Consider the following 24,335-nt stretch of genomic DNA (forward strand, 5'->3'; position numbering starts at 1 on the left):
CTTTCATTCACAGTGAGAAAGCTTTCTTATTCCCATCGCCATCCCATTAGCCATAAAAGAACACTTTTCAAATGTTTCCTCCCTTTTAACTCGTTCAGTTCTATTTGGAGGTTATAGTCTTATTCATTCTTTCCTTAAGTCCACAGTTTGGAGTGTTTTTGGACATTTCTGATCCATTATGGGGAAACGGGAAGGAGCTTTCCAATGAGTAATTTCACACTAGATGTCAAATGAGGTAGCGCTTTATATGATCAAAACGTATAAGACAGCACTTTCAGTCCACGCCATGGCAACATATTAACTTATTTCTGGTAGAGGATATTCAAACAGTGTATTTTAAAATCTTCATTAGGCCCATTTGTCAGTTTGGTGGATTACAGTCTGCTCTGTGCAGTTTTCCCAATATAATGTTTGTAATGACTTGAATTGAGGGACTATAGTTACATATACATACATTGTAGCTATCTGGTACACAGCAATCAATGCAGTTTATAGCAGAAATAATGAGGTAAGATTTAACTCTTTTCCCTGCCCAGCTTAGTAGAAACACGAGCTATGAACAGTGCTTACTCAGTGTTCATCATTTTGATCCCTCTCTCCTTTCCATCATGGAGTTTGAGCAGCTCCTGGACTCTCGGCACCTGGTGATGGAGCTCCCACAGCCTCGTCTAGCAGGGTCATTCTAAACTGTTCGACCCCCCGTGTCTTCCACTGCAGGTCAGTCGGGGGCCTGGAACAAGCAGGGTTCGTATTCGACACAAAGAAATGAAAATACAGCCTTTGTTTCCTGACATTTAGCAAATATTCAAGGAATAGGCAGTGAACTTGTATAAAAGGTTTTATAAACTGGAAAAAATAAACAGTGGCCTTGAGTTTACTGGTTCACCTCTTGCGATAAGGGGGCAGATTTTTTGAGTGACTGGGGAGAGTAAGTTCAAAGGCACTTCATCACAGGGTGCGACGTGGAGTAACTCCCCCGAGAAGAGGAGTCTGTGATAGAGGCCCTCAGCCCGGGAGAAGTGAAGGCTTGGCAGTGTCTGACAGCTGGAGCACGCTGACGAGCTCGGGGGGCTCAGCCAGGCATAGGGGCACATCTGCCCATTTGATGTTGCAGTTCCTACCCCAGATGAGTGGCTATATTTTTTTTTCCTCCAGAAAACATCTGCGCGTCAATTTGTGCTTTGCCACCCATGGAAATCAGTGATGCAGAGTCAGGTTTTCAGGCAGCCACTGCTGAATGCTAATGGATGCGTTAGTCTTCCTATTTCTACCCTGGCTAGAGCTTTGTCACTCTGTGGTACACCAAGAAAAAACAGTGTGAGGCTTCTGTTAGGCTAGTGTTTCAAGCCACACATCTCACTCAGATTTTCTATTTGCAGATTTAAGCCATGTTGGATCCCTTGATTAAATGTCAGCCATCTACCTGTCTGCCTTTACAAGCTTGAATTGAGAAATTTAGGTGGCATATGTACTATATAACCAAGAGTGACTACTCTTGTAGCAACTGTATTTCTGGAGTTCTGATACCTGGATTCTCTTAGCTTTAAGAGATCTGAGAGCATGACTCCCCGTGAATGGGACACCACTATAGTGTAGGTTAAAGCCCTGCAAACTTCAAATACCATTTTATACAGCTGAGTTGACTCAACCAATCAGGGAGAGGTGAGGTCACAGAAGGATACAGCCGCAGTTCTGCATTGGGGACAATAAAGTCTCAGCCATCCGGCAATGTCTCCATTAGTAAAATCAGAGATATCTTCTTTGAGGAATATAGGCTTTTTTGTTTCACTTGTGCTGTGAAAAGGTGTTGCATTTCCAGTTGGAATATGTTGGTTTTTTTCATTTCGGTCCGGAGGTCAGGGCACCTGACACTTCCTATGTCACAGATTCTAAAAGGATGATGATATTTCGCCAAAGGGCGGGCAATTGTAGAAAAGAAAGACAGTTTCGGTTTACTCACTGCACAGACGAGGCTCACCGCCCAGAAGAGCGAGGAAGAGAGTGCGGCCGGGAGGAGGCAGTCCTCCTCTCCCTGACGGCTCTAGAAGCTTGTGGGCGCCCCGCGGGACCCAGGTGATGCCATTAGCCTTGAAAGACAGGAAAGGCCTTGGCCCCTGTGCCTCTCGTTTGGATAATCCTGACCAGAGCAGCAGATGACAGGGTCCTGACCTGTACTCTCAGCACCTCTCGTAGCTGGATCACTAGCAGTCCCCATATTGTGGGGATGTCAGAACCTTGGGGGTTGTGGGTTCAAATCCCTTTGAACCATGAGTGAGATACTCTACTCCTGTTGCTCCAGTCCACCCAGCTGTGGAAGTGGGGACCAGCACTGCTGGGGAGGTGAAGCTGGAGGTGGACCAGCCCTCTGTCCAGGGGGGAGTCACATGTTCTCTCGTCCACTTACCAGCACAGAAGCCAGGATAAGGATCCTCTGTGGTTCAATCTTGTGTAGATGGGCACTACAGCTGAAAGAACAGCGCTGGATGTTTACAGCACTGAAGAAATTCTTGTCCTTGTGAATATTCCCATTTCCTGGCTTCATGTCACACAAGCACAGCATCCCGATAGGAACACATTAAGGGAAGCTTAATTGGCTTGTTTGAGTCCTGCAGAAATATTAGCGCATGTGATTTGTTTGTTCCTTGCTCCTGTAGGAAGAGCAGTGAGGCATTGGAAGCTGATGCTGACTGACTGGTTACACAAGGTTTAGGTGATTAATTCGTACAGAATGATGTACGATCCCTCTCTGAAAGCAGGCGGCTGCTGCTGTGCTGTTCCAGCTGCACTGCAAGAAGGAGAACAGGTAGTAACAGTGATTTAACCTGTTCTTGGCCAGCAAGGGTGAAGAAGCCATCTGCAGTGTCACTGAGCGCTTAGCTCCCTTAATTCAGAATCAGTGTGCAGACAACAGGAATGGCATGAATGCCAAGCTTTTATTCCAAAGTAGAGTTATCAATACTTGTACAGAATCATTGAGAATTTAGTTCTGTGGGATCCCTGGGTCAGAAAAGCATTAAAAGCATGTAAGGAATCAGTATGACAATGTTGATTGATATTTATTGGCTCAGAATAAAGTTTAATTTTTAATATAGTTAAATAATATAGTTAAAATTAATCTTGCAAAGCTACAGTGACCTTTCTGTTTAAATAGAGCAGAACCTTAAACTTTAGAATAAAAAAGTGTTTTATCAAGAATGTTAACCTTTTCATGAAGTTGTCCTGTACTTGTCTTACACTAGCTGCAAAGGTTTTGTTCATGTTGTGTAAATGCTATATTTCTGTTGAATATCTTATCAGCCTCCTTATTATTACAGATATTAAGTAAAAAAGTTATTACAGAACACGGTTCCTTTGCTTTCACTCCATCTTTCGTTTATAAGAGTCAGTTTTCAAAGACACCTACAGTTTCCACTAATGGAAAGCGCAGGAATTCTCCTGGTCTTTTTTTTATTCAAAGGCCATTTCAGAGGCCACTTTATTTTCACTGTGTGAGGCATCGCGCTTGTTCAATTTGCCGCAGTAATGAATGGCTGTTCCTTGATTGTAGTCATTTCACATCTAGGAGCTTTTAACCTATGCAGATTGAAAGGAAATGGACATCTTCGCACAGCCGCACGTATAAACTCATGTGTATAAACTACTATAGCTGGCTGCCTGCGCCTGTTTCTCAGAAACCACTTTGTCCTCATCGGCGGCGTGGAGTGGCGAGAGGGCCGTCATGCCGTGTTTATCTGGAATGAATTGATGAAGGACACTGGGGGAAAATGGATGAAACTATTAGTTATAAAGTGAGCCAATGCTGTGGAAAGATTGACCATACGGAGGAGAAATGTGGCTTATTTCCACACCGTCTAAATCTATTCCACCTCTGTGTGAGCCACTTACCAGTTTAGGGACAGAATTACAGTTACCAGTAGGCCCTAGGCAGGAAATATCAAGTATTAATTTCTAGCCTTCAATCTGGGAGAATTCGGGGTGGTCAGTCAAGATTTCCCACCCTTCAGGTCTGTGCTAGAGGTTAGTAATAACAGTTTTGACTTAAGAGGTAATTCTGAAAGATATTGGTCTGAGCACTGACTGTGTTGTAATGATATTACAATGGCCTCCCTCTTGAACCTTCTTAAAAACGTGAAACAAATCAACTGAAATGCTTAAATCAGGAATGTGGTGACACTCTTCAGTCTTTTCCCAAAAACCAGACATCTCTCTGTGCGTTCCTGGTTCCAAAGGGCTTGTGTAAACTGAGCAGACATTAAGAACCATAAGGGTTACATTTATGCTTTTATTCTTATATTAAATGGTTAGTTTAGTTTGTTACAGTCTACTGTTTCCAATAACCCCTCAGTCCAACAGGGGGTAATGACAAAATATTCTGCAGCACAGCAGCTTTGGCAGGCACAAGCCTCTCCTTTCTCTTTCTGTTGCTCAAGCACCTCTGATAACAAGGAAGTTGTTTAATTATCCACTTGACTGCTGTTAAGCTACATCTTTAAAAATGTTGGACGTGAACTGCAAGAACAAAGGCTTTTACAGCTGTGTTGCTAAACCACATAACTGTTCTCTGTAGAGCCCCAGCGCTGACCTATTCTGATGAAAGAAACACAAGTCTAATTCGGGTAACAAAAGCAAGGTGAAGTTCTGGATCAGATTTCAAAAGAACCTTTGATCACCTAGAGCTTCTGTACAGGGCAAATTGTCAACTCGTTTGCCTTTAGCGTATGGTCTTTAATCTCCACTGAAAGCCCTTTTCCTAAATATGATCCTTTGCATTCGTTTTAACGAGGTGGTGTGTATAATTTTAACTTAACATTCAAGTTCAAATTGGATACCTAAAAGCGACAGACCTGCTGCCCTTTACTGTATATTAAATATGTCTATGTTACTATATAGTTTTGAAACAAAGGTCCTTCAGTCTTGTGAAGCTTAGAGAAAGAAACGTAAGCCAGACAAACCCTTGACCAAAGCATGCTTGCATATGAAGGGCCCACTTGCGTTTGCAACACTGTCACTTTTTTATGAAGGGCGTTCAGAAAAGTCTTTTTTTTCCTGCTTGTGGTTTATCTGCTTATTGACAGATCAGCTCTAGGAGGGCAACACAACGACCATCAGTTTACACCTTTCAGTGGCAGCAGTCAGGTGTGTAAAGAAGCTAGAACTGCATTTCCCACAACCGCTTGCACTTCCTTTGTTGCAGTCGCCCACTTCCTGCCACGCAACGCGAATCATTAATAGTGAAGCTTTGAGGGAAAAGCAACGCTGAGCAGCTGACAGGCTCTTAGGTTTCACCCTACCCAGCATTCCCAGTGCTCTCTTCCATTTCTCCATCTAATTTCATTCAACCCAGAAAAACGGAGATTCCAAAGCCACCCCAAATTCCGGGCATATCCACAGTTTGACCTCCACAAAGGCCACAGTGTCATCATAAAGTATTATAGTCCGTGTTTTTCACTCTATACTCTGGTTCACTGTAATTTGAAGACACACTTGTGTGAGGAAGAAAGGGTTGAGGGAACAGGGGAGAGAGAAGGATGCTGTTTAATCTAAAAAAAATAATTTAAAAAACATAACACCGTTGACATGATTCAAGGTTGTGATTGAGCATTTTGACTGCAAGGTAACAGCTGAGAGGTTTTCTGTCAGTTAGGGGAACCACACATGCACAAGGCAAGATCTGACTGGAGGCTGAATCCTGTCTCATTGTGGAACTCCTCTTTATGGTGACACTTCTGGCTACAGCCCCTTTGTCCGCGTGATGGAGGTGTTTTATCATGTACCTACCTGTGTGTCCTCTCACTCCCCCCCAACCTCACTACCTGCCAGTCCTCATGCACACACACCGCTGTGCACACACACTGTCGTCATCTGGTCCACCGTGTGGCTCTGGGTCTCTCACTCTCTCTCACCTCTTCTCTCCGTGAACCCCATTGTTCATTTCTTTGTTTGTTCTCTCTCTCTTTCTCTCCTTTTCTTTGTTTTTGTTTTGTTCTGTGTACCTAGGCAGCCCATTGAGTAACTTCTTTGACGTAATTAAACAACTTTTTTCAGACGAGAAGAACGGGCAAGTGGCCCATCCGCCTGGTACCCCCACCAAGCATGGCGCAAACAGCAAGAGACATGAACCCGATGCTAATGACTTTGGTTCTAGAGGGGACTCTAAATACCCAACAGGCAAAGACAAGTCAAAGATGGTAACATCTGTTGGGGCACAGGAGCAACCTTAAAATAAAACAAATTGAAATTAAAGTGTTTAGAAAGCTAGTCACTTGTACTAGTAGATGTACATATAAAACTACTTCGATACGTGTCTATAGACCAACTTTTGTATGACGGAATGACTGTATATATAACTGAATTAAATATTTTAAAAAGTAGCACACGCAGACACACACCCCACCCCCCCAAAGAAAGGCATTTTTACACCAGTATTTTTTCATTCCTTTTTCGTTTCTTTCTCTTCTTTTGCTCACCTTGTAAAATGACTTGTTTCCACTCTACTGCCAGGCATTGTCCAGAAAACTTGTTAAATTCCAGCTCCAGCCCTGCCGCCGTGTGCCGCGGATATTTGTTGACGGAGGGCACATTTCGAGGCAAGTAAAAGCGAATAAAAACCATGGAGCCGCTCCTACAATCTGTCCCACCGCCTTCCCATGTCCAACCCAACCCCTCATCCCCCTCAAACAAACAAAAATAAAAACAGGACACCGTCGCCACCTTTTTCCCAAGTTTCCTTCCATGCACTCGGAATGCCGGAACGAAACCAGAGGAGCTGGAAAAGCCTTAAAAAAGAGACAACTTATGTCCGCTGCACACACGTACGAAAACAAAACTCTGTGACTTAAAAGAAGCAAGAAAAGCCAGACAGAAATGGAAGACGGTGGGTTTTAACACGCTTGTGTGGACCTTCGCTGTACCGTTTCCCTTTTTCAACTTCAGACTCTTTTTTTGTGAGTGACTGGGATTGAACACGCCTGTGGACCGGAATGCCATCGCTGCAGGACTGGAGACCTTATTTAAAATGGTGCAAAGAGTCGAGAGGGGTTTGTGTACGCAATGAATGATCTACTCTGTTGTACAGAATATGTTTCTTATGTAAAAATTGTCCAGTAGTGACGCTGTTTAGTTGTAGGGCCAGGTCTGAACATAGTGTTGCCAGATGTTTCGTTAATTTATTTATTCGTTTATTTATTTTCACCATTTTAGAATGTTACACAATATACTTTCGGGAGTTTTTTTTCCCCTACATCAAGAGAGTCTCATTGCAGTTTGAGCAGTTAAAACTCGTCTGTGACATCTGGAAAGACTGGAAGGGAAGTTTTCATGGTGGAAATGTTATTTTTGTATCTTTTTTTGGGGGGGGCTCTGTTTCATTGTTTGTTTATTAAGTTTTAATTTATTACCGTCTTGGCTATTTATATTAAATAAATCCGTTAGCAGAGATTGTACGCTATTTATGTTTGTGTTGGGGCAACACAAGTTTATTTAAAGACAGAAAAAACATTATTCTTTTAAGTTTTTCCTCACTGAATAGAGGTACATGAACAAACAATGGACATTATTTTTTCCCAGCTTCAAGAACAAAACAAACTTGTAGTATATGTTAAAAAATAATAATAATTTACCAGTAATTTAAGAATGTAGACTAGCCTCTTTGTGAGGAAATGATTATCTTCTATTGATATTTGTCAGTTTCATATCATTGTGCGTGTACTACAGGTTAAGAAGAAAAAAAACGATACTCTCGAACTGCTGTTTCTTGTAAATAGATGATTTCGGGCAATGAACTTCTTGAAACAAAAAAGGGGATTCCTGTTCTTGGACTTTTATCTTGTATTACTGTGTGCATGTCAAAACATTGGCTTTTTTTGCATGATCTTGCTGTAATTGTTCCATTCGACTGTCTCCCTGCCCTGAACCCTTCTCTCCTCCTCTTTCGTTTTCTCCTTCCTTCCTCTCTTCTGTTTTCCTCTATCACTGTTTCTTTTGTGTTTCCTTCCCTTCTTTTTTCTCTCTTCTTCTTGTGCACAAATTTTACAATGCTTCCTTTACACGGTACCTCTTAAAGAAAGGCTTGGATTCAAAAAAAGAACAAATATATAAATATATTTAAAAATAATATAAACCCAGGTGGAACAAGCAGGAAGGGGATTTAAATCAAAAAAGAAATAAAGCAATACCTGATGTTTTCCTTCCTATTTTGTACTTTGAAAAAAAATACACAGGATAAAACAATACAATTCATTGTTATTAACCAGGAACAAACTACAATGTATCCCCTTGTAATATAACTGTGAGCAACTGCAGTGCAAAACCAATAAATTCATTGAGTTACACCGTGTGTGGGCTCCTTAATCTCCTCCCTTTGGAATCCATGGAGTTAATCAGAGGTAAGTGAAGGCTGACACCTTGTTGAGAAAGATGCTGCTTTATTGTAACCCCTCCACAGGCCCCCGTTTCAGTTTTGTACCCTTAAATGGGAGGGTTTTTTAAGTCATGTCTAAAGACCACAGAGATGTATGTTTGTGTCATGGCGGGTGCCAATGGCAACATCGTTTCACAGAGGCTGCGATGTTAAAGCTGACCTGGGCAAAGGGTGAATTAAAATGTCATCAATCTTAATGATGTTGAAATACGTGGAAAAGGGCATTTATATAAAAAATATTATAGTAAATAGGCAGTGGTTAGCATGACTGTCATGCAGCGCTAATGTCTTGGGTTCAATTCTTGCGATTCTATGCTCTTCCGGTGTTTGTGTGGGTTTTCTCCTACAGTCCCAGGCAGGCGGGTAGGTTAACTAACTGGTTTCTGGGAAAACTGGTCCTGGAGTGAGCGCGTCTGTGTCTGTGCTACAATGGACTGGCGTCCTGTCCAGGGCGTAGCCGGTCATGTGCCAGGGCCATCGTGACCCTGAACTGGATTAGCTGCTATTGCAAGTGAGATGATACTGTTACGAAATGTTGATTTTCCTTTTATCTGAAATACTAGTGTGAAATTGTGATTTTCCGCTTACAATCCACGGACATTTCTAAAATAGAGTGCACCATCTACATTTCGCTATATTAAACACTAGAATAAACCCTCGTAGTTATGTAGTCAGGGCATCGCAGGGAAATTCCTGTGAAGAGATCGCGCGTCAAGAGCTCCACGGAGCTGCTGCTTCACCGGCTAGGGCTGTAGCTGTGCAAGCACAGCGGTCTGAGCTCATCACGTTTCAGTGGTCAGTGTACCAAAAATTAGAGCTGTTAAGGACTACTTATTTGAAGAACTGTATGAAATAAAACTGCTTGAGATTTAAGCATTCATTCGAAATCACCCAGTAAAGACTCGGCGTTTGATCCACCTTGACATCGCTTGCAGGTGAGTGCGCCAAAATTCAAGTCTTGAACTTTCCTGCAGTGTAGTTGCACAGCGATCCTTGTTAAACATTTGTTGTTGTATTTCTTTTTTGTGGTGCAATAACAAACCACAGTTGCTTCACCTAGCAAACTCTCAATTGAAAATACATTTTGTTTCGCATGCTTTATTGAGTAGACTGCATTGAGCACGGTGGTTTAATGCGAACGGTTCATCAGGGGGAGTGCTGACATAATGTGTTTATATTCCCATCTCACGTTTTTATCATTTATGTGTATAACCAGTAACTTTTGTTTTAAGTTAGAGACACCAGTTAACCCTCTTCAATTCTCAAGTGCGAATGGTCGTTTTACCTCATTTGTCGACTGGAAAGGAGCAGGCTCCTTCACACTGTAGCATGTAACAAATGCATGTTGTTTGTTTAATGCCCGTACCCAACAAATATTTAATGCTGGTCCTCTTAATGATCGGTGAGACTTTTTTCAAACTGGGGGTTGGTGAAGATTTAGGACGAAACATACTTACTCGAGGCTACGTAGTTACAGATAAGCCAGAATAATTACAGTTGCAATAAAGGTGACACCCTCTCCTTTACCTGTTTGGCTTGAGAGAGTACTGCCGGTCCAGACTGGTGAGTTAGTTGGAACCGGCCCAGAGATGTGCTGGGGATCGGGGCATGATGTTCGGGGAGCAGGTGTCGGGGGAGAATTAACTTGGATATATGGATAACTTGTAATGCTCAAATGTATTTAAAATAGACTTTATGGGGATTTCATAAAAAAAAGATTGCGTTGGGATGCATGAAACACAATCGAGAAATTTTAGCAAAAGCATAAGTCGGGTTAAAATAATGGCTCAGTAGTTAAGACCAGATGGTGAACCATATATACCACAAATTACATTTATGCTTTTATTCTTATATTAAATGGTTAGTTTAGTTTGTTACACTCTACCTGTTTCCAATAACCCCTCAGTCCAACAGGGGGTAATTCCTGAAGATTCTCAGGATCCCAGACAGGACGCCAGTACAGGTCATCACCGGGCACAAGGCAGGACCACACCCCAGACAGGGCACCAGTACAGTATATATCACTGGGCGCAAGGCAGGACCACACCCCAGACAGGACACCAGTACAGTATATATCACTGGGCACAAGGCAGGACCACAGCACAGACAGGACACCAGTATAATTCATCACTGGGCACAGGGCAGGACCACACCCTAGACAGGACACCAGTACAGTATATATCACTGGGCACAAGGCAGGACCACACCCCAGACAGGGCACCAGTATAGTTCATCACTGGGCACAAGCCAGGACCACACCCCAGACAGGACACCAGTATAGTATATATCACTGGGCGCAAGGCAGGACCACACCCCAGACAGGACACCAGTACAGTATATATCACTGGGCACAAGGCAGGACCACAGCCCAGACAGGACACCAGTATAGTATATATCACTGGGCCCAAGGCAGGACCACACCCCAGACAGGACACCAGTACAGTATATATCACTGGGCACAAGGCAGGACCACAGCCCAGGCAGGACACCAGTACAGTATATATCACTGGGCACAAGGCAGGAACACACCCCAGACAGGGCACCAGTACAGTATATATCACTGGGCACAAGGCAGGACCACAGCACAGACAGGACACCAGTACAGTATATATCACTGGGCACAAGGCAGGACCACACCCCAGACAGGACACCAGTACAGTATATATCACTGGGCACAAGGCAGGACCACAGCCCAGACAGGACACCAGTACAGTATATATCACTGGGCACAAGGCAGGACCACAACCCAGACAGGACACCAGTACAGTATGTATATATATATATCACTGGGCACAAGGCAGGACCACACCCCAGACAGGACAACAGTACAGTATAAATCACTGGGCGCAAGGCAGGACCACAGCCCAGACAGGACACCAGTACAGTATATAACACTGGACACAAGGCAGGACCACACCCCAGAGAGGACACCAGTACAGTATATATCACTGGGCACAAGGCAGGACCACAGCACAGACAGGACACCAGTACAGTATATATCACTGGGCACAAGGCAGGACCACACCCCAGACAGGACACCAGTACAGTATATATCACTGGGCACAAGGCAGGACCACAGCCCAGACAGGACACCAGTACAGTATATATCACTGGGCACAAGGCAGGACCACAACCCAGACAGGACACCAGTACAGTATGTATATATATATATCACTGGGCACAAGGCAGGACCACACCCCAGACAGGACAACAGTACAGTATAAATCACTGGGCGCAAGGCAGGACCACAGCCCAGACAGGACACCAGTACAGTATATAACACTGGACACAAGGCAGGACCACACCCCAGAGAGGACACCAGTATAGTTCATCACTGGGCACAAGGCAGGACCACAGCACAGACAGGACACCAGTATAGTTCATCACCAGGCGCAAGGCAGGACCACAGCACAGACAGGACACCAGTACAGTATATGTCACTGGGCACAAGGCAGGACCACACCCCAGACAGGACACCAGTACAGTATATATCACTGGGCACAAGGCAGGACCATACCCCAGACAGGACACCAGTACAGTATATATCACTGGGCACAAGGCAGGACCACAGCCCAGGCAGGACACCAGTACAGTATATATCACTGGGCACAAGGCAGGACCACAGCCCAGGCAGGACACCAGTACAGTATATATCACTGGGCACAAGGCAGGACCACAGCACAGACAGGACACCAGTGCAGTATATATCACTGGGCACAAGGCAGGCCCACAGCCCAGGCAGGACACCAGTACAGTATATATCACTGGGCACAAGGCAGGACCACAGCCCAGGCAGGACACCAGTACAGTATATATCACTGGGCACAAGGCAGGACCACACCCCAGACAGGACACCAGTACAGTATATATCACTGGGCACACGGCAGGACCACAGCCCAGACAGGACACCAGTACAGTATATATCACTGGGCACACGGCAGGACCACAGCCCAGACAGGACACCAGTACAGTATATATCACTGGGCACAAGGCAGGACCACAGCCCAGGCAGGACACCAGTACAGTATATATCACTGGGCACAAGGCAGGACCACAGCCCAGGCAGGACACCAGTACAGTATATATCACTGGGCACAAGGCAGGAACACACCCCAGACAGGGCACCAGTACAGTATATATCACTGGGCACAAGGCAGGACCACAGCACAGACAGGACACCAGTACAGTATATATCACTGGGCACAAGGCAGGACCACAGCCCAGACAGGACACCAGTACAGTATATATCACTGGGCACAAGGCAGGACCACAACCCAGACAGGACACCAGTACAGTATGTATATATATATATCACTGGGCACAAGGCAGGACCACACCCCAGACAGGACAACAGTACAGTATAAATCACTGGGCGCAAGGCAGGACCACAGCCCAGACAGGACACCAGTACAGTATATAACACTGGACACAAGGCAGGACCACACCCCAGAGAGGACACCAGTATAGTTCATCACTGGGCACAAGGCAGGACCACAGCACAGACAGGACACCAGTATAGTTCATCACCAGGCGCAAGGCAGGACCACAGCACAGACAGGACACCAGTACAGTATATGTCACTGGGCACAAGGCAGGACCACACCCCAGACAGGACACCAGTACAGTATATATCACTGGGCACAAGGCAGGACCATACCCCAGACAGGACACCAGTACAGTATATATCACTGGGCACAAGGCAGGACCATACCCCAGACAGGACACCAGTACAGTATATATCACTGGGCACAAGGCAGGACCACAGCCCAGGCAGGACACCAGTACAGTATATATCACTGGGCACAAGGCAGGACCACAGCACAGACAGGACACCAGTGCAGTATATATCACTGGGCACAAGGCAGGCCCACAGCCCAGGCAGGACACCAGTACAGTATATATCACTGGGCACAAGGCAGGACCACAGCCCAGACAGGACACCAGTACAGTATATATCACTGGGCACACGGCAGGACCACAGCCCAGACAGGACACCAGTACAGTATATATCACTGGGCACAAGGCAGGACCACAGCCCAGACAGGACACCAGTACAGTATATATCACTGGGCACAAGGCAGGACCACAGCCCAGGCAGGACACCAGTACAGTATATATCACTGGGCACAAGGCAGGACCACACCCCAGACAGGACACCAGTATAATTCATCACCGGGCACAAGGCAGGACCACAATCCCTGGACAGAGCACCAGTCCATCACAGGACACAAACACTTCCACACATCTGTTTTCTAACTGCTTCTTGCAGTTCAGGGTCACAGGGGAGCTGAAGCCTGTCCAGATTGGCAACGAGCTTAAGGCAGGGTACACCCTGGATGGGACGCCAGTCCATCTCGGGGCAGACAGACACACTGACATTGGGTACCAGTATGTTTTTGCACTGTGGGAGAAAACCCATGCACACACAAGGAGAACATACAAATTCCACACAGGGAACTCAGAGGTATATAAGCCCACAGACCTGTGAAATGCAGGAGGAAATGATGCAGCCGCAGAAAGAACATGCAGACTCCACACTGAAGGTAACGCAGGATCGAAGAGCTGTGAGGCAGGATCTCTAACCCTCACTGTGCTGCCGTAGGCCTGCTGTACTCTATTAATCCTTGCATGTCTTTCAGACCTCCTCTTCATTTCTTGGCATTTGCATTCCTCTTTGTTGGACTCCAATTTTCTTAAAACATTAAATGATAAAAAAAAATGTAATTGAATTTCTCTGCTCCTTTCTTTGCTGTCTCAGTCTGTAGCTTAGATGTTTTGTAATTATTAAAATTCCAAGCACATTTTGTTCTGAGAAAGTTACTGAATGTAGGAGGCAGTGAAAACGCAGTACTCATTTAATCCACTTGGTGGAGACAGAGTACCACAAAAAACTTTGTAGGCAATGGAGACATTAATAATAATCCTTACACTTATATAGCGCTTTTCTGGACACTCCACTCAAAGCGCTAATGGGGTCTCCCCTCCACCACCAGTGTGGAAAACAGCACCACCTGGATGATGTGACAGCAGCCAGAGTGTACCAGTATGCTCCCCACACACATGAGAACAGAGTAATGAAGCCAGTTCAGAGATGGGGATTATTAGGAGGCCATGATTGGTAAAGGCAGGGGGAAATCTGGCCAGGAAGCTGCGATAACACCTACTTGGGAAACACCCTCTGTGGATTTTTAATGACCACGGAGAGTCAGGACCTCAGTGCACAGTGTCTTTTTTACAGTACGGTGTCCCTGTCACTATACTGAGGGATTAGGACCCACCCAGACTACAAGTTGAGTGCCCCCTACTGGCCCCTCTAACACCTCTTGCAGCAGCAACCTTAGCTTTCCCAGGAGGTCTCTCATCCAGGTACTGACCAGGCTCACACCTGCTGAGCTTCAGAGGGATGTGATATAGCTGCTGGCATTAAACAGCCCAAATACCCTTCCATGGAAAGAGAAATATGTAATACCTTTTTCAAGGAAAAAATAACTTTGGGTTCCTGTGCTTTGATTAAAGATGTTGTTCCGTCAAGCACTAGTTTTTTAAAAGTTTGCTTTTGAGCAACAGCTTAATTCATGTGAATGTGGTATATATTACTATCAAATGATATTGATAAGAACATATATGAGCTAGATCAAACTATTTTTCAGGCTCTTTAAGAAATTACACTGGGGGCTTAAGTTGAGGATGTTTCCAGACTGTTATAATAAATATTTTTTGTTCAAAGGGTTTGTGACACTGTGGTTAGCACTGCAGCACTGGAGCTGTGGGATCAATTCCAGATCTGGGGTGCTGTCTGTGTGGAGTTTGTGTGTTCTCCCTGTGTTCTCATGGGTTTCCCCCAAGTGTCCCAGTTCCCTCCCACAGTCCAAAAATCATACCAGCAGGTAAACTGACTTCTAGAAAAAATTGTCTTCAGTTGCGAGTGTGTCTGTGTGCCCTGCACTGGCCTGGCTCCCCATCGAAGCTGTGTGCTTGTCTGAACAGACTGGCTCCCCCACGACCCTGATCTGGATGAAGCAGTAAGAAAAGAGGTGGAAAGGTTTCTTTACAGCAAAGGTGACCCTGACCCTGAACGTCAAATCAATGGATATATTCATTTTAACCTCTAATGGTAGGGATGCTCTCTTGAGACAGTTGCTTCATCCTAAATTATTGTTTCCTGAGTTTCAAAAGTTATAGTTGCAGCCTTAAGTTTTGAAATTCCAGCTTTCTCATGATAGGGAGTCTGATGTCATGTCACATGGCACAATCCTTCCCTTTTTCCAGCTAGACAGAGATGCTTGGAAGTAAAAAAAACATACAGAAGTAAAAAACACCTAAAATATTTAGTTTTATTTGCTTAATAAACAAAGTCCCAATTTCTCAGACCGGAGTTACATCCCGGTAACAAAATTAATTGATATTCTAGAAAAAAAATGGCAAAATTCGAATTAAATACAAAATCGTGTACTTTGTTAAAGTATTGTAAGTCAGCATGTAGTCAGAAACCCCTGGTCTCTCCACAGGTGAGAACAAGAGTTCGCGAGAATTGCAGTGGGAACAGAAATGTTCCAATCTGATCGGCATGCAGAGGTAACAGGTAAGTAGTGTTGGTCGGTAAAACCGTCTCGAAATCGAGAGCAATATTTCTATTGGATTAACAGACGTGTTCACGAACCTGCTTGTTTACAATGTATCAGGGCCGCTTCGCGTCTCCGTAGGTTTTGTTGCCTCGTTCTAAATCGCAGAGTATGGCGAAATTTCGGCTATTTTGAATTTAAATTGAAGGTTTTACAAGTTACGGTGCACATTTTGCTTTTATGGCGGTTTGAAATGCATCCGTCAATGCTGATTCTTTCTAAGCCCGTCATATGAAAATAGCTCTGCAGTGCCCTTTAAAGGCTTAGCCCTCACCTTCTTCTCCTTTTGCTTTCGATGTGAAAGCGTCACAAGAAAGGGCCGTTCTTACGCAGGAGAATGGAAGTTTGCTTGAGAACGACACGCATACATTTTGAGAAAGAGAAAATGCAACCGTTCTGCTACTAAATGTGTATGTTTTTATGACGCACAAGTATCTAAATTATCTTTACAAAACATTTACAAATATAATACAAATACTCACCTCCTGCAGCAGCCCTGACCATACTTGTTGCTGTATTGAATGGATACGGTAGGGTCTCATTTTAAAAATGAAACCTTTGAATACAACATCTTAATAAAAGTGTAGTCTCTCCGCCTCCGTGTCAATACACTGAATCGCGTGGTTTGCGTTGATAAGGCCTTCTTTGTCTGCCCTCTACTGATATTGCTCTGCAATTACATCAACAAATGGCACTCATTCAAAGGCTATAGAATAGCATTTACTACAGGCAATAATCAGTATACAAACACACACCATGAGTTCAGTCAGGCAGTCGTTCTTTGTGTGAATGCAGACTTTCCTGTTGGTCAGATAGTATGCTGAAATACTCATGTAATTTTCCGATTGATTTAAATGTATTTTCATAATCACATTAGTCAAGAAATATGAATAAATTATGAAGTGGAATTGGTGTGAAATGTAGATGTAGATGTAAATATAGAATGTCAGCACCATTCCTTCAGATTACTTTCACTGCCTCTGTATTTCACTTTAGGGAGTGTTACAGGCCCTTAAATTCAGCAGTCTCACTTTAATTCAGTTAGTCAATTAAACAGCCCATTTAATTACTAACGACAGTTTTTTTGGTTCAGTTCCTGACTTTGAAATTATTATAATTATACATTTTCTATCATGGTCTTATTGGATTTACCAGTTTATTGGATTGGAAAACCTAAGGAATATTCATAACTAAACACTGGCCTATTCTAATGATTGTAACTGGTGCTGCTGATTAGAAATATCAAAACTCAAAGGGACACAAATGATTAAATAACGAAGCAATTCTTTTGTTTTGAACATCACATGTTGAACTTGCCTCTGAAGGCAACAGTATAGGCTAATTAGTACATTTCTATAAAGTGTGCGTTTTGCATTTTTGAGTCACCAAAACCTGACAAGTGTCTGATCGATATGGACAGGATTTCATTAACGGGACCTGTAGCTGTGATGCACTCTGTCCGGATACGACATGAGACTAGTACATTATTTACCTTTCTGACAAACTAAAGGGAGGTCATGAGCTCAAAGACCTGAATGAATCATTCAGTGCATTTGGTATGTAGTCTTAATAACCATCTGCACCTGCCATCTTAAATTCAGATTGTGGAGACTAATAAAAGTCATATTTTATTTCCAGAGCTATTAACCTGCGCAGTTTGGACAATAGAAAATATATAAGTAAAATATATTGTCATTCTTACCATACATGTATTTTTCTTATTTGTTAATGGGTTAATGGTGTGTTAAACGTATTGTGTAATGTGTTATGTCTTTTACCTGCCTATAAAGCAAACTTCCCACCTGGGACAACAAGGTAAAGTAAGACTAGCTGAAATGTGATGAGCTGAATGACAAATCTCTGCTCGTCTGCTCCATGCAGATTACTATAACTTCAGAACTGAGCTTCAAGGACTGGCAGGATGAGATCTTTGGCTCAATTAGCTACTATTAAACAAGCCAAAGGGGCCAAACGGCTCCCCTCATTTGTAACCATTCTTATGTTTTCACCTGTCCTCTGCACTGTGGTTTCTGTCCCCAGATCACAGCAGAACTGTAAGGGAACCATGTCCAACACGGGTTGCTTTTGGTTGTGTTACTGGAATATTTACAAAGACCACATTTTTGAGTCATTCAGCATTTTTTTTTATTGAAAACATTATAAAATGTTTGCACTGATTTGCTAAATTCATGTTTCAGTCCAACACGGTAGACTCAGTGTTCTGAGCCTGGTTACATTGTGCCAGCAGGATGGCAAGAACAGAAAGAGCTTTTGATGCTGGATTATACAGGAAGTTTGATGTCAGATAGGGTATCACCACAGGTAAAGAACATGGACTTGCAAGGTGCTCAGCTTATATCACCAGCATGCAATGGGCTACGTGACTGAAAGAGATTCAGGCTTAAATTGGACCATAATTTACAGGCATCAGAATTTTTTTTCTTGTAAAAATGTGTATCGGAAGAGACTTCAGTACACAATGTCGGTACTAGAAATCACCTTTTTTCTTAAGTAGTTAGGCTAAAAAAAATTAGTGTTTAATTCACTAAATGAGCCAGTCTGACGTTTCTTAAGAAGAGTGGACAACAGACTCGCACACCTGCCTTCAGGAGACCTGTTTCTGTTAAAGAGTTGGCACTTTTGAGACATCAGACATGTACCACAAGTATAATGCAGAGAAACATATAAAGTTGAGGCTCCTGTCCTATTTTAATAACGCAAATATAGAACAAGGCAGAAATGTGACATTCCCAAGTGCTAATTGTTCCTTTTACAGTTTTCCACATGCAGATAAAAGGATTGCTATTTTTAAGTGTCCTATTAAGTTTGCACAGCAAAGGCTGCTGGGATATGAAAAACCTCCAGCAAAACTCAGCTAGCAGAAAGGAGCTCGGGCAAGGGGAGAAGGGAGTCTATGTACCTGGACACTGAGAGAAGGGCAGGCTACAGTGTGTACATGTCACTAAGCAGACTATGTAAACATGTAAAGAAACAAGCTGCTGCAACCTACAACCCTTGGCATTATACTCAAGATTCACATACAGCCTTGAGAAACAGAAGCCACAAAAGAAAAAGCACTAAACAGAGCAGCCTTGACTAAATCAGAACAGTCACAACAATGAATTGCATTAGTTTCAGCACACTGTGGTACACTAAACGAGCACTTTGCTGCAGCGATTTGGGGCCTTAAAGCATTTTATATTGGTCAGTTCTGGTCAGAACAAAATTCTCTCGACTCCCTCCCTAGCTGATAAATAGCTGCTTGAATTTACAAATAAAAACAACTGATGCTCCTTTAAATCCCCACTTCCAACTCTCCATCTCAGCTTAGAGAGAGCACACAGCACAAGCAGGGGTGGGAAAACCAGTGGGCTGTGTGAAACAGACAATGTGGAAACCAGACTGTTACTTGGGTACGTCTAGGAGAAAGCACGCAAATCTTTTCCAGACCTCACTCTTCTTTCAAAATTCAGACTGACTCAGATTACATTCAAGATTAATAACAGTATACAGCATTTTCTATGGTACATCATATAGGCAAACTGGTACGATATTTAGATGGTGTATAACCTGATACATCATATTGCAAATAGGCAGACATCAAAACTGTTCACACTGTTACTTTGCACAAAACTATACCTATCACAGCAGCTAAAACAGGAACCACAGAAATCCATGGAATACTCTATTCAATAAACAGTTGCTTCCACCTGTAACTTCTTCAGTGCAATGGATTTTATTTTGTGTAGTATTCATGGCACTAAGATGCCACTTTATACTACTGGACTTCAATGGTTTCAGGATTAGAAAAAAACATTAAAAATTCAAGTAATTGTTATATAAATTAAAATGGCTCAAAAATGAACATACAACTGAAAAATTAGTGAGTGAAAACTGTATGGCTTTAAACACTTTGTTCTTGAACATACAGACATTAGAGCTACTTAGTGACTAGTAAGTCACCTGCTGTTTTTATTAGATTTTCTTTCTGTTCTTTAGTAACGGACAATTCACCAGCTCAAAAGATTGTATTCTGACCGAGGATTCCCCCTCCTGTATAATAAATGCCCTTATTTCAAAGTGAAATGACAGCTGTTGATTTGAAACTCTACATACTGTATGCAATTATTCTTTTTGCAGCACACTCTGTAATCATTAGTACAGCAGCTGTTTCAGGATTTTTTTTTCCCCCATTTCATACCTGTTCAATTTAAAATCCGCAATTGATTCTTTGCATCTTGGCTCACAGAGGCGACTCCTGTGCTGCTCGGAGAGAATGAGGATCAAGCACTCATCTTCTGACGCACGCCACAAGGACCGCGGTACCTCACAGGCGGAACACGGACTGACGTCACCCTGACATCACTGCGGCCTTCAGATATCAGGACAGGAATCCCAATCACATCCACTTATACAACACAAAGCAAACTCTTGCCCCTCCACAGGATGGGGAAATAAGCAGGCATGATTCTTTTTGACTTTTGTTTTTGATTTGCACTCAAATGAGAGTCCTTCTCTATTAATAAGCGTTATGAACAATGTGACCAGTGTTTCCAGTTTTTAGTAATTTTTTGTAGTTTCTTTTACCCATTAAACTTTTGCACCACTTTTACGTTCATGGCGAATCATTTCACAATGCAGCGAGAGCAGTATTTTCCCCCAAGCATGATATCCCTCTCTTCTTTTGTTCTGAATTTCTTGAATGAAGTTTAAATTCTTATATGCCACAGAAATGAAACGCCATTGGCTCAATGTTCCACTCAGTTCTATCTGCATATCTTGTTCATTCAGCTCCACCTGAAAGAAAAATCTGACCAAGTGGAAAAATAAGGGCCTGTAACTTTCCACGCAAACCATTAAAATTTATATTCTAAGACCAACACCCTACAATCAGTTCAAACTTTACTGTAAAGGGAAGGATATACATCTTTACATAAACATCATTACCCATTGCATGTCAGTTTCTATTCTTATTCTTCCTTCACCATTAAAAAACAGGAATTTCAACCACCTTAAGTTCCAGAAAAATAAGACCAAAAGTCCTTAGCTTTATTAAAGGACTCAATTCCTCAATCCCAAACACTAAACAAAACTACATGTTTCTCATGGTTCTACACAGTGTCCAGATCACACTGCTAATTTCTGAAATTAATCTATAATATGAAGTTAGGCAGAAAGAATCAAAAAGCAGGTCAGAGCGTAAGAGAAACACAGGGCAACACGCCGGGCCCCCAGACAGCTCTCCTCCAGCTTGTGAGAGCACAGCCAGTTGCACACCCACAAACAGGTCCTCAGATGCAGGGAGCACCTGTCAATGTGCAAAGTGTACGCAAATCCACAGGGACTAACGTTCTTTTACTTGTAGTGTTAATAAAGAAAATTTGTAGCAGCTCCTCTGACTGTTACTCCTCACTCTTGCAGTGCCACTTGCAAAGCTGGTGTCAGGAGCTACTCTGACAGGCAGTCCTGTTGGTTTCTTCTCTGTAGCGCAGGACTGTGTTGAAAGACACAGAGAGAAACATCATGTACAGAGTAGAAGCCTGTGAGGAGACACCTGTAGGAGCAGAGCAGTGGAAAGGAATCCCAGCCAGCTCCATTGTCCCTAGAGGTCACGTCAGTCTGTGCCTCGGGATACTGGAGCCCCCTGATAGTCCAGACATTGTTCTGCAAGAATGGACAACCTGCTGTGATCTAGAAGTGGTCAAAAACGTTCCCCGACCGGTAACCAACATAGAACTGTACAGACCAACTGAAAGAACTGTCAAAGGACATAAACCCCACCCTAGTGTTTAAGAAATAAATCAATCAAGGCTGATACCGTACATGGGGAAACCTCATGTGGTACTCTAAAAGTCACCACAGCATCACTTCATATCTCTATGCTATACGATCAAATGTTACTTTCTAAAGCAACGTTAAAGAACTGCCACTCTCAGTGTGTGATCTGGACACTTTTGGAACAAGCTAACATTTTATAAATGTATACATTTAAAAGAAAAAGAGCCCACTATCCTTTTGAAGAAATAACTCAGTCAAGGTGATCTTTTAAAAACCATTTCCCCCCATATTTGGAAAGGATTTAGATCCTCTCATGGGTAAGAGTTTCCTGGAATAGCATTAACAGTGACAACCAGTGGAATGACTTTAACTCTTGCAGTTATCTTGCAGTTGAACTCTTTGCATCCATACAAATTTCCCAGTGTGCAAAACAAGAAGGGCATGTAGCTTCTCCAGTGGCTCCCCCAGCCACCCACAGTGCCCTGCAGGAGTGCTCAGGACTTCCTGTGCCGAGCAGCCTCCCCACCATTGAGCTTGCCCCGTCCGGCTGTGCTGGCACTACCGTTGCTCTGGGCCTTGTCGCACTCGCCCACGCCCTCCTGCTGCCTCCGCCGAGTCTCCTTGTAGCGTAGGGTGATGTCTCTGAAAGGCAGGACACAGCCGTGAGCCGGCCGACCAGTTTTATCACCAAAAAGGCCAATCCTGCGCTTCAGTGCAAAATTCGCTCCACATTTTAAACAAGAACAAGTCTCTCTTGCATGCCTGTGCCGTCTCTTGCTAAATTGGCTCCCGTATGCTGAAATAATTGCTCAGCAATTAATTGTGCGATTGTCCCATTCCGGGCTGACGAAGAGTGAACACAAACACGACGGATTCGGCTATCCGCACCTAAGGAGTTCTGGACTTAAATATCATTTCAGCCCTGGAAGGTCATGTTCTGGAACATACTGGACAGTGTACTGAATGATGACGAGGGGAGTATCTTCTAGGTGTGAGGAGTGATTACAGAAGAAGCACACAAGAGAGTGAGCGCACTTACTGAATCCTCCCAAAGAACAAGGCCCATGAACTCTGGCAGGAGCCTCCTCTGTGGCTCTGGCAAGTGAATACAATTCTGGGTTTTTCTTCCTGGAGCTAGCTCACAGTCATGGTTCAGAGAAAAAAAAAGTTCCTAGATTTCTGGGAAGCTCCACCTGTAGAAGAACTGTAGGCATGTTCAGCCTTTAATCCAGAAATTGCTGGTCTGAGCCTGAGCCATTCGCCAGCCATAACCAGAGCTTCCCAAGCGGCAGCACACAACTGGCTGAGCACTGCCAGGGCTGGGTGTTTGGTCAGCTGTGGTATCCCTGTCTGGCCACTCAACAGTGACCCCTCTTGACTTGGCAGGACTTTGCACCAGCCTGCCAGGCCATCGGGCAGGATTCTCTCCTCCTACAGATCCTGAACGTCCTGGGTGACCAACAATGTAGTCCTCTCCCATGTTACCAGGACAGTTAGAAGCCATTTAAGTTTAGAATCACCAGTGTGAGTGACTGAGTGCAGGAAGGCTCACACTCATCCACCCACAGGGCCGGTAATCTGTTGCACAGTGCAGCTCTGAGGCAACAGGAGCACTGACCACTGACAGGAAGAGACGTCACCTGAGAGACTAATCCCTACACTTGCAACATCTGGGACAACTCAAGATGTGCTCCAAGCAAACAAAACGCAAGCCTTTTCATTGTACAAACGTATCGAAATCTTAAATACGTTCTCTAGTTCTGTTAAAAGAGCTTGACATGTTTACTTGAAACAGCACCCTCTTCAGTAACCTGACAATAACAGCAGTTTCCTCTCCAAGAATGGTGATGCACTTAACCTGTGTGTTACTGTTAAATTTACACAAAAAAAAATCAAAATTGCATCAGCATTCAGCTTTGATTAGTAAGATAACCTTTGTTCATGCATAACGTGTTTGGAAAGTTACCTTAAAAAATAACTGTGTAAGGGATTATTTTTCCCTTACATAGTTACATAGTAACTATGCACACACTTCACAGATCATGGTAACTGATGATATTTTTAAAATATTTCCCTCAAGGTCTTGTTAAATAAAATGTCATCCCTTCCACAAGTAACCTGGAACCATAATGGACTACTTTTTACTTTCTGGAATACTTTCCCCAGCCAACACTGAACACACGAAAACATTAGATTCTAAATGTAAATATAAATAGAAATTATATTCATACAATGTGTATTTCTGTAACTTTTTAAACAAAAATAACACAAAAGCACTGTGAAAACACAATACTTTAAATACTTGAAATAATACATTCACCAATATTTTAAATTTTTTTACAAGTTGTCTAACCAAACCAGTCAAAAACCTGAAACACAAGGTGCTGAACAGCAGAGGCCCGACGCTTCAGGACAAACCCTGGAGGAAGGAACCAGGACTGGCTGAAGTACAAAAACCGACACACACGCACAGCACACGCAGGAGGAGGGAAGGACATGCTCACTCAGCCAGGAAA

At 43.4% G+C, this 24,335-nt stretch overlaps 2 protein-coding genes and 1 long non-coding RNA gene across 6 annotated transcripts in view; 2 read left to right on the top strand and 1 right to left on the bottom strand.

The window, feature by feature from the left end:
- brsk2b (BR serine/threonine kinase 2b) overlaps nt 1-6,342 on the top strand; it is a 139,007-nt gene extending 132,665 nt beyond the window's left edge. The window contains exon 18 of the mRNA XM_088935141.1: nt 6,046-6,342. Coding sequence (XP_088791267.1) covers nt 6,046-6,221 — 176 coding nt within the window. The 3' untranslated portion in view covers nt 6,222-6,342. The remainder of the gene's footprint in view (nt 1-6,045) is intronic.
- A 9,332-nt stretch (nt 6,343-15,674) lies between these two features.
- LOC148819345 (uncharacterized) lies at nt 15,675-20,648 on the top strand. Its single transcript, XR_016094317.1, has 2 exons — nt 15,675-16,001; nt 20,291-20,648. It is a non-coding gene; the product is annotated as an uncharacterized LOC148819345 (long non-coding RNA).
- The window catches only part of ptdss2 (phosphatidylserine synthase 2), a 34,812-nt gene continuing 28,638 nt past the window's right edge, over nt 18,162-24,335 (bottom strand). For 2 of the 4 annotated variants that reach the window (XM_088935137.1, XM_088935139.1), the window contains exon 12: nt 18,162-22,461. In XM_088935137.1, the coding sequence (XP_088791263.1) occupies nt 22,314-22,461 (148 nt within the window). In that variant the 3' untranslated portion in view covers nt 18,162-22,313. The remainder of the gene's footprint in view (nt 22,462-24,335) is intronic. The other 2 variants (XM_088935136.1, XM_088935138.1) reach the window with 1 other exon arrangement.

The sequence above is a fragment of the Atractosteus spatula genome, chromosome 16 (genome assembly GCF_055471065.1).
Source record: "Atractosteus spatula isolate fAtrSpa1 chromosome 16, fAtrSpa1.hap1, whole genome shotgun sequence".
In the NCBI taxonomy this organism is placed as follows: Eukaryota; Metazoa; Chordata; class Actinopteri; order Semionotiformes; family Lepisosteidae; genus Atractosteus; species Atractosteus spatula.